Source organism: Hydractinia symbiolongicarpus, chromosome 9, assembly GCF_029227915.1.
Source record: "Hydractinia symbiolongicarpus strain clone_291-10 chromosome 9, HSymV2.1, whole genome shotgun sequence".
Taxonomy (NCBI): domain Eukaryota; kingdom Metazoa; phylum Cnidaria; class Hydrozoa; order Anthoathecata; family Hydractiniidae; genus Hydractinia; species Hydractinia symbiolongicarpus.
This window is the reverse complement of record NC_079883.1, coordinates 7,025,075-7,036,805: the sequence shown is the minus strand read 5'-3', so window position 1 is coordinate 7,036,805 and position 11,731 is coordinate 7,025,075. Positions and strand designations below refer to the sequence as shown.

The following is an 11,731-nucleotide window of genomic DNA, read 5'->3' as shown; positions in this document are numbered from 1 at the left end:
TGTTCAAAAGAATAGTTATGTAGAGAGAGATTTTCAGAAATATTTTGGGTGGAGATCTTAGTCTCAGTAATTGTCTAAGTTTTATGCTGATGTTTTTACTTAGATTTTACCAGATTTAAATACTTTTCTTTTAAGAAGTACGTAATCAGAAACACAAATTATACAACACATTGTAGTGAAAAGTGTAAAAATATTCATTTTAAAATTATTCAACTGCTCTTTTTAAGTTGAGTCTTTAAGTCCGTACCTCGCTTTGCACAGACAAATCTTGGTACTTTACAACTAAATTGCAGTTGAACCTCGTGTATAACTTGCAAAATCGGCGATGTACCCATATATTTCATTCGTTTTTTTTAAGAAATATATGTTTTTATATTGCCGTCAAAGGGTCTTGGCAGCAATTAAAAGAGTAATAAGGCAACCTACCTGGAGCAAAGACTGCCTTTACCAAGACTTGTTTTCCAAGAAAAATATCTTGTTTAAAAATGAAATTTGCTATAGCATCTAATTGTGAAAGAAAAAGGCCGGCCTACCACAAGATGTGTCAAGTAGCTTTTTTTAGTGACTTTTTATTTTTCAGACATTAGACGGATGCGGGGTTTTCGCCTATTTTTTACGGTATATGCGGTTTTATTGGCAACCTTGTTCTGGTCGTTTGTATATATAGACTGTTCTTTAACTGCTGGTTCTCTGGTTGTTCTGTAAAGACTAGTGGCTACCTCTTTTAGTCCTTACACGAAAAAACTGCCTTAGTCTCAATATTTTTGTCCAAGACAAGATTGAATATGTGGGGAATGGAAATATAATTGAAAAATCAATTTATGCGGCATGTCTTCAGCTAGCTGCAAAAACCATCACGGATATCTTTCTGTGCAATGCTTAAAATTATACAATCATTACCGGAATCTATTCCTTGTTTATTTTCATTTTGTTTCTTCTCTGTTTTTCGTTGGTTGATTTTGAAACCGAAAGCTCTGATGCACGACTTGTGCACAAGCATGCTGTAACAGCTCACTTCGCCGACCGTAATTTTTTTATTCGAATTGTTTACCCGCCATGGGTCACACTCACATAATTAATGTACAAGCTTAAGCTTTTTCTTAAGACATAGAGCTAAATAAACCATGGTTCCATTAAATTGTTTATTTTCAAGATGATGCAGGAGGTGGTTATTATGAAGTGAATAATACTCTGGCTTTTTCATTGCAACTTGTTGAATGTCATGATAAAGGAAGAACAAGATTCCTTACTATTATCTGGAGCCAACGCTTCAGCAGAGGTTCACTCAATCAAAAAAAGTTCGCCTTCACCAGTTCAAAATCTAAACGATGACATGGAAGGTAAAAATGTACAAGATGTAAACACGGAGGAATTGAGACAGCAGGAAAGCTTGTCACCAGCTAGCTCAACTGCGAGCATTCATGATACTAACTTCTTAAATGACAGAGTGAGATGCCTTGAAAGTGAAAAGTTGGCTCTAATGATAGATCACAACAATTTAATTAGAGAGTTTAATAAACGCATGGAAAGCCATTTGGAAGAAATAAGAAACCTCAAAGAAGCTAACCAGCATATTGAACAAGAATCAAACGAGTTGCGTGATTTGTGTTGCTTTCTTGATGATGATAGACAAAAATGTAGAAAGTTAGCTAAAGAATGGCAAAGGTTTGGAAAACATACTGTTGCTGTGATGAGAAATGAGGTTATGTCATACCAAGAAAAACTGAGAGCATTAGAAACAAGACAAAGTGAATTAATTAAGGAAAACAGGGAATTGAGAGACCTGTGTGTATATTTAGATAGTCAAAGAACAGGAAATTTGCACAATGAAAGTGCTGAAACTATGCTAAAATATAGTCTTTGTAAAAAATGTTCCTCGCTGCAAAAAAATAATACACACGAAGAAAATGGAGTAGAAGTGCAAACAACAGAAAACGGTGGTAAGTTTATACCCAACTTACTATATTTAATAATAATGCGTAGCTGAATTTCCAATCAACTACAAAGCAGAATGTAATGAAACAAGAAAATACTTAAATTTGATTGGCTATCTACAAATTATTCTTTTGTTTTAATATTTTTTCCATTGTTGTTTACATAAAAAGTGGAAATGATTTCAACTTTCAGTCTGAATTTAAAGTTTATCAACCACTCATTTGAGAAATCACCGTTTTACATTCTATTCCGTTTATGAGTGAGAATTCACTTTACTGTAATGCTTCAAAATTTTCTTTTTTTCATTATAAAACTATCTAATGTATATATACTTCACTTGGTTAAACAAAAAGCTCTTGTGCCAATGGCAATTCTGCTCTATATAACTTTATGATTTTGACTATGAACAATTGCATAAGACAAATTGGCAAAATTTAAAAAAGTCAATGGGGCAAGTTATCATGCAGCGTTAAGTAAAATGCGAATCAGGTGAGTTGTTCCAGTTCTAATGATATATGTCTCAGCACTTCGATGCGTTTATTTCCATGTAAGACCAATTAAAAATGCGGGCTTTTTAAATCTTATGATAAAATTGTATTTTTTGCCAACCAGATGTATAGATATGGGTGCTTCATCATACATTGCCATAAATATTTTTTATCACTAAAAAACATACACATCGTTATCGTTAAAGAAACTTGGTAAAGCCAAAAACAATTATAATCTATGGAGGAAAGTTTGGTATCTCTTATAACGATACGTGTCCATGTGTTTGTCTGTAACAGGCAAGGTGGATGTGTTAATTTTCCTGAGCTATTTCAGGAAATGAACCTGGCCTGACCTGGCCTAGTTATCTTTTACTGCGCATGTAGTTTGCATGCCCAAAATTGTTTTTATCGTATCTAGGTATGTGATTTTGAATTCTTTAATTGCTGTGTCTGCAACAAAAAGAGTGATATGACAAGCATATTTTTCAAGCCAAGGTGTAAAAATAAAAATACCTTGTTACACGAAATTAACGCTGTGTGGTTATTAACGCGGTTGACTTCAAACGGCGTTAATAAAAACCGCCTTAATTTCTGGTCTGTGTTAATTAAACCACCCTTAATTTGTGATCTAAAAAAAAAACGAAGAAAAAATTCAAAACTGCCTAGTGTATACATACATTATCATATACATCATATATATATATATATATTCGTCATTTTTTTCATATTTATCATATATATATATATATATATATATATATATATATATATATATATATATATATATATATATATATATATATATATATATATATATATATATATATATATATATATATATATATATATATATATATATATATATATATATATATATATATATATATATATATATATATATATATATATATATACATTTTTTGTCCTCAATTAAAATTTATTTTCGCGCATCGATTAAATTTTAAGCGCAGAGGCCTGAAATGAACAAGACGGATACTAGATTTTAATAAATTTTCATCGAAAAGAAATACTAATCATAACTAATGAGTAATCATACATTTATCGTCACTACAGTTTTCAGCAGCTTCTTCGCAATTACTTTCTTCTTCATTGTCACTTTCCACTTCCTCATCGTTATCTGAATCTTCGATTTCATGGCCAACAAGTTCTTCCAAAATAGCTTTGGAGCTGTCGACATAATCCAAATACATTGGATATTGAACTTCTGCAACTTTTGCTGTGTAAATCGAAAGTTTTTATTTGTTCAGCCAGCTTACTTTCATTTTGATTTGTATTTCAAGCCCACCCTGAAGTAATGGGGATGGCCTCTGTTTTGCATCATTAACAAAAGCTTTGAATTTCGTTCCCCTTGCCATAGCATAGCAAGTATAATGGGAAAGTTCTCTATGAATATGTCTAACAATTATTTCTCCTAATCGACCTCTCAAGAGCGCTTGTCCAGCCACCGCAAACTTATCGTACTTGTTATTGTGTTCACGCTTAAAAGACATTTTTGCCCAACATACGGCTCCCAATTACCTGTGTTGCAGTAAACATGAAAACCTCTAAGTGCAGTGAAAAATTCAAAATGTGTATCTGCCATAACTTCAATCAAAGTAGATTTAAAGTTGTCTACATTGAAACCGTATCATGCCAAAGTTATGGTCGAGGCATACGAGTTCCTCCAATCAAAGAAAGGAGTTAGTATTATAAAAATGGTTGGTAAAGTGCTGGTATTACTGCCGCCGGTGAAAATACTCAGAAAATGGGTACAAATTATATTCATTTGAACCCATTCGATGCTATGGAGTAGACATTTCTACTAACTTTTACATTGAATTGTCGTTGAATAAAAAATGTTTAGTCACATGAAAATTGTCAAAACTTGTCTCTAACCGCGTTAATTTCCACACACTTAAACTAGGTCTTCTCAAGCAACCGCGTTAATTAATGACCTGTTATTTTTAACTGTGTTAATAACCACACAACGTTAATTTCGTGTAATAAGGTACTTGCATTCTCAAAAACTTGTTTTTAAAAGTTAAGCAGCAAGAACTATTCTTCTGCTATTTCTAAAGTTATACAAAATATACTTGTGTTGTTTTGAAAGTTATGCAGGAAGTTTTACTTAAATTTTATACACCAAATTATTCTGGTCTCACTTAAATAATAAAAAAAGAGGGAATTATTTTTTTTTTAATTAATTTTAGTGTTGTTTTAATGTTTCTTGTGCATTCTTATAAGAAAATGTAGGTACCACATGTGCTAAATCTTTTAAGGAAAGTTCAGTTACAATAACCATTTTAAACCCAACCTATTTTAATAATAATAATAATAATAATAATAATAATAATAATAATAATAATAATAATAATAATAATAATAATAATAATAATAATAATAATAATAATAATAATATTTAAGGTATTTTGCTGTATTCGAATTATTTAAAATTTATAACGGAGGAGGGTGTTATGGCAAGCATATCTTGCCTTGTTTCTTTGCATGTATTTCCTCCATACAGTGGTCTGTTTACCATAGGCTTGCAATATTACATTTTAATTGGCATATTTTTTTGTCAATAATAAAGAAAAGCATGTATTAGTCATAAAACAAGGAATGGTGTTATGATAGCGTATTCTGCTTTCTTGTTTAAAATTATTTTTCTCACATGGTAGACTATTTTAGCAATAGTCTTGCAGTATTACATTTTACCTAAGAGATTAGGATTTCACTATTATATATAGTAATCATAACGGAAAAAGCATGGAAACAATAATTAAAAAAAATTGCTTTTGCAAAATTTCAGTCTGCTGATTTATAATTTGTTAATTTGCATATTGTATCATTGTTCAATTTCTGCACGCTTTGTGAAAAAAAAATTGTTTGATATCAAAATCCTTTCCATCAAGCATTTCTTGCAAAACTTGGTAAAACACAGACCTTTCATATTACTAATTTTTAGTTTTCATTTAATTATTTTGTTTTGAACTATTTTAAACCGTTTTTGGTCTTTTAGATGTGTTAAGAGAATTTAGTTCTCTATATAAGGCACTTTGTTCATTTGTATTATAAAAAACTAGTTGTTGACCCATCCTTCTTATGCCGTATTGTGTGTGTCTCGCTATTTGAGGTACTATTTTGCTTGAGACGCAGACATATATTGGTATTATAATAATAGTCGACAACTTGTGGAAAAATCCAGGTTGTCTATGTCACTTTTTTTTCTATTTCTACACTGTTGTAGTAGTATTTGTACCTAGCAAAACCTTTTTTGACTTCTCATTTGAATATGGAGAATTTCAAACTCAAGACATTCAGTTTTTCAATGTATAATATCATGTTTGCAAAACCTTTCATTGAGGTTTATTCCATTGTTGAAGAATATAAAACGTGCATGAGAAAAAATTTTGCTCCTTCATATAAATAATGAAATATAAATACATCTTTTTAGAAACCAGCTGTGCTTGTTAGGAAGGATTATATACTATTATTCTTTCATTATTATATCATGTAAAAGCAGTATGACTTATTATGCAAGCAACGTAACAATCTTTTAGCTATTTTAATAAGTGCTTTTACTTATCCTGTTTATTTAATTAATGCCTAGACTCGTTAACATCTAATTTGTTCACTTAAGCATTGCTTTTTCCTATCTAATAATACCACATGCTTTCTAAAGATTGAGTGTGAAATACTTTTTTTGTAAGAGAAATAAAGTGTGTGCTAACTAGTGTTAATCATTTTTACACACTACTTTCAACATATTTTTGTATACTGATATTCTAAAAACATAAAATAATGAATAAATCTGAACATCTAGTAATATTTATAATTATTATGCCTATAGGCAAAATTGGCTATTTAAATTCATGATTCATTCACCCCTAATATTTCTTTCTTTTTCTTACTTTAATTTTATAAGATATCTATACAGTAAAAAAATGTTTACAGCCTTGAATGTGACAGTCTTGAACAACTATTAACAAATTAACTGTCAAAAAAATCCAATTCAATCGAACATAAGCTATGATATGATAAGGATTCTAAAAAAACACTGGTTATCCGAAAACAATTTTTTCAAGCCCAAATTAATACCTTCAAAGTGCAGGGAAAAAAGAACCAATTACTCCAACTTGGCTATTTATGGAGTTCAGACCGAAAGTCTTCCTGAAAAACCCTTATTACCCTAAATTCAAAACTGTCATTAGGAAGATTGTATCCAATCTAAACTTCTTCACAGATAACAGAGTAGACATAGTATATTCATGGAAAACATGCAAGATAAGATCTCTGTTATGAATCAAAGATAAAGTAACACACTCTAGCGATGTTATTTATGAAAGAGAATGTTCATGAAGGGTGACTTGCATTGTAGAAACTAAGCGGAATGCTACTATAGAATAAAAAGAACACAATGGCAGGGATAAAAAGTCTAAGCCTTCAAAGTACTTGGTCCAAAATTCTGAGCACAAATTTGAAGAACAATTGATAAAACATGATATTTGTTGATTGCCGCCTTATTAGACGAATCAAAAAACAAAGATCAAGAAGTAAATTAAACAAGAGAATGTAAAATTTTCCATAGGTCCTTATATAAAAATTTAATTACATGTAAGTGCGGCTTTAAAGGAGGCTTTGGCCTTGAAAAACTAATTTATCCCTTTTTAGAGAAAAAGCCGTTGAATTCTTCAATTATAAATTTTTCAAAGATATTTTGTGTAGTTATTATTGGCCTGCAAGGGGCCAAAGAGAACAATTTTTTTGTGAAGGGGTTACTTCATTATGTTATGATTTTCGTGAAGTGGAACTTTGATTACTGGGATATTTCGCTAATTCAAATCTCTGGAAAAATTCTTGAAAATGCTAAACGTGTCTTTTTTTAAAACAGCATTCCAAGGCTAGTATTTTCTGGATTTTGAATTTTATTCTAAGCTAATAGCTTTTTAGTTTTAGTTCTTTTTAAATAAAAGCTTGAATAATTCTCTCTGGCAGTCACAAAAATGACAAAAAAAAAACACGTTTGTTTATGTTTTAATGTTTTAAGCATATTTTTAAAAAACATTTTTCTAATTAAAAGCTATGCTGATATTGTTCTCAACATAGCCTCAAACTTATCAATTTTGATTTAACTTTGGAGAGCTTATCAGGTTACGAGGCAATGGTCTTTGTATTGCTACTCCGCATTTCCTTATCTGCTTGGCTTTCTTTCATTTGTTTCCTTCATGTATTACGTACGTCTCCTACAAGATATGAAGAACCATAGCTCCACTAATCATTACTCCTTTTTCTTTTTTTTAATTTTGTTTTTTTTGTTATATAATATTACCACTTCATCAAAAAACTTCGTCGTTTTCGCTGCCAGCTACATCAAGCAAACATCAATACTTTTACTCCTAAATTTTTAGATGTGAAAGTATTACTTTTCTGTACTGCACCTCACACACCAACTTTATTTGTTATATATTTTATCAGGAAGGGGGTTGTTTACATAAAGAATTTTAGCTTAGGCTGAAATTTTAAAGATGAAAAAAATGTCATCCTGCATCAACCGCAAATTCACTATCATGAAAAAATTTTCAACCTCTGGGTAAAATTTCAGCTTAGGGTGGAATAACCGGGGTAGGATTTTTGAGCAGAAAATATATTTTATTCGTGAAATAATTGTCAATCCGGGTTAAAATGTCCAATGAAACTAGAAGTGTGGTGGACATTTTGTCTGACTAGCCTTAAAAAATATTTCGAAGGCTGTGTGAATGCAAAAATAAAACTTTCGAGATAATATTATGAAAGAAAAAAATGAGCCGTTTATGTTTTTGACTTTTAACGTATTTATTTATACTAGACGCATAGGCCTCTTTTTCAGTATATTATTTTACAAAAAATTCTTAAATTTTTGTCGTGAGTCAAATGTTATATTATATCAGTAACAAACTTGGTAAATACTGAAATTCGAAAATAGAACAATACACATGTTTTCGTAATACCCTATTTGTTAGCCTTATACTGTATGTAGCAAAGTGGTCTAAAGCAAAGTTTTAATAGGCGTACTTTGTGGCATGTAAATACTGATGATTTTTTTGTTATTCTATATTTGTAGTGAGAGTATGTGCTGATATCATTTTAGATCATGCATCAGAACATATAACAAGACTTCAAAATCAGATTGTGCAATTAGAAAATGAAAAAGAATCTCTACATAAATTATTGGTGTGTTACTTCTTATTATTATCATTTCTGTCATTTCTTCGTTGAAAAATTGTCGTCATCAATTTTTTTACTGTTTCTCCTTAGATGTATGGTGGCAAAAGTCGAAAAGAAAAAAAGAGGGTGTCGTTTTCATTTCCTTCAGAAGATGATTATGATTCCTCATCTGTGAGTATTCATATTTTTAAGTGAGTGGCAAATGTTATGTGTTTCTATTTTATTATGTGTCATACATTTAGACAACCTCGGAAGTTGATCGGTTGGATTTTCCTCCCATCTTTGGAGGTATGTAGACCATGCTGTTTCTTCATGTTTTGTTATTTATTGTATTGGAGATGTTCTCAGTTCTCTGCAATTTTGAAATGTATGTTCAAAATGACAGCTGAATTGTTTCTTTGTGGTGTGCGACATAACGATGACCAGATTATATGTACGCCTTTTAATAAATGGCTAAAAACTGCAACAGATCGAACGTTAGACTATGTGAGGGATTGAATAAATTGGTCGAGATGGGAAAAAATGGAGGTAAAGAGAAAGAATTAGATAAAAATAAATAAAAATAACAAAAAGGGAGCAATTTATGTTTGAAATAGAGGAGACACAGACAGTTCACTGTATTTTAAAAAACAGATTCGGAGTTAACAGAAAGGTTATATTTCAAACGCAGGCATAGCTGTTCATCGCACATCTGTGTATCCATTATCTTTACTTGCATATATCTTCCATCCAAATAAATTATCTGCCGTATGTAGTGGAGTGGGTTCGTCTGTGGATTGAGATTGTAGAGTTCATATTAAACGGATACTGACCAGTTTTGATGTTGCACTGTAAATTACAAAGCCCGAGGTCAAAAGTACAGACTAATAATTAATATAACATCAAAATTACACAATTGAAAAAATACTTTTGTGCGGATGGTTTGAGAGAAAAAGAGAAAATCGAGGTATTTGTTTGGGACAGAAAATTTTTAAGAAAACAAGGGCCGAAACGAGAGAAAAATAAGAACCAGAGTCTAAGATGGCGTTATCGAGTTATCAAGAGCACGATATATTTTTAAATTTGTTTTAGATGATGGTCTTACTCCTGGGATCCTTCGAAATATGGGAATGGTTATCCCAAAAACAAAAGTATGTTATTCTCTATAATAGTAGTAGCCGTTTTTCCTTTGTGTGTGCCCAGAATAGGAGCCTATTTTTCGGCGTTGTGAATAAATTAAAAAAGCGTTAAAAACGTAAATATTTTTTATGAGTGATGTTAACTAAATTTTAGTATTAGAAAAGGATTTTACTTTTGGCTTCATGTCCCTGTCCATAATTCTTTCATGTGTAAGCATACGACAAAAAAATTGGTTTAACATAAAACCCTCTATTTGTAACCCAAAAGATCTTTTTTAACAAGCAAATGTCAATATTTTATTTATTTTGTCGCCATTAACCATATTATATCGGTCATTTCTTCAGAACCAGTTTTCAGATATATCTCCACGTAACAATGACATCAGTCGAATCACTGAAGGTGTATCTGAAGAACAGCTGGAAGAAATAAGAGGGAAGTTAAACAAAAGTCGAGTTGGTGAAGCCACTTTGTCAGAGGATGAAATATCTTTACTTAAAAACATGTGTAATGTAAGTACTTGAATGTCACTTCATGAGTGTCTGTTTGAAATTGTCCATGAAATTATAACTTTTTTTTTTCTAAGGTCGTGACAGAAAAGTTAAGATCTGACAGCAACACATCGTTTGCCAGTGCAAACAACTCGTTTGATTTGAATTCACCTTTATCGCCACCTCCATCTACAGTTGGTATACATCTCTACAACAACGGTGGGAACAGATCGAAAAGTGAACAAGTCGCTGCCGTGGAGAATATAACACCTAGTTCAGATGCAGTGCATAGACCACCATTACCAGGTTATGAGGATTCTGTAAAAAGAAGAACTGAAGATGGCTTGTCGTGACAGAAGCCACCAAATCATGGAATTCGCAACTCTAAATTCTACTCCGCAAAAGTATGAAAAATAGCGTACTTACAGTGGTTGTTTATAGGTTTAATTTGTAGATTTATCCTACGGCGTTTTTAGTTTTTAGTTCATTTAAATCTTCGCATGATTAAATTCGGAAATTTTCTTGTGACTAAAGGATTTCTCAGATTCATTACCATGTGGTGATCACGTGGCACACTTGACAAATTTTCAAGTGTTCGCCACGTGTTATTTGAATGCTAAATTGAGTGACCACCCTGGTATACGTGCATGATGAAATGATCCATCATAAAACACCTTTTGTTCTCATGAAACACACTTTTTTGCATTCAGACTTTAAGGAAAATTTTATATGCAATGAACCTGAATCCTATTTAAAACTCCTGTTATGAGTTTACCTGTTCAATTTTACAAATCAGCAGAGCTGCATGTTTCTTAAAACTACTGCATTGATTTGCGATTGTCAAAAAAATACTACTTTACTGTGAGTAATTTTCGTGGGAAAAATTTCGCGATTGTCGCAATATTTTCTAGCGAAATTAAATCGCTGCGAGGACGACTCTTTTTGTGTAAATTAAATTAATTTAAAATAAACTATTTTTGACAAATATTGCGAGGAGGTGAAACTTTACGACAGGCTTTTTTTTCGACACACAAATATTTTCAGCACCATTATGATTTGCTGCATTTTCAAAAATAAAAATATAGTGAGAATAATTTATACTAAATTTTGTATTTAAAATCATCAGCCTATATTTTATATAACAATCACTATTTATACCTTATTTAAATTGACACTAGGTGCGCGTGTGTGGCTGGTTGCGCGATGTATCGCTGTGACTGGCTAGAGAGGTGACACAGTGTCGTATAATAATCACACAAAACACCTTGTTGTACATTTTATAATTTTAGTCAATTCAATATTAATTAATTTTTTAATAAAATGTATTTTCTTTACTTTTTTACCACTCTCGATAGTTGGATTTATCTGCAGCTTCACCTCCTGATTTCCTTCCATACAAACATTATAACAATTAGATGATATATTTGAATCTAGACGTATCCTGCAAAAGGTGTTTGTTTTAAGGAAAGTTTGGAGGAGCGGTGCAGCTGTACCGCA

The 11,731-nt window shown here is 31.3% G+C and overlaps 1 protein-coding gene across 1 annotated transcript; it reads left to right on the top strand.

Moving 5' to 3' along the window:
* Positions 1-1,129: 1,129 nt before the first annotated feature.
* On the top strand, positions 1,130-11,559 carry LOC130657092 (coiled-coil domain-containing protein 85C-A-like). Its single transcript, XM_057460063.1, has 7 exons — positions 1,130-1,940; positions 8,551-8,633; positions 8,718-8,798; positions 8,870-8,915; positions 9,699-9,757; positions 10,091-10,255; positions 10,330-11,559. Exons 1-7 carry the CDS (start codon positions 1,223-1,225, stop codon positions 10,585-10,587), a joined length of 1,410 nt encoding a protein of 469 aa, XP_057316046.1. The 5' UTR covers positions 1,130-1,222; the 3' UTR covers positions 10,588-11,559.
* Positions 11,560-11,731: the final 172 nt, after the last annotated feature.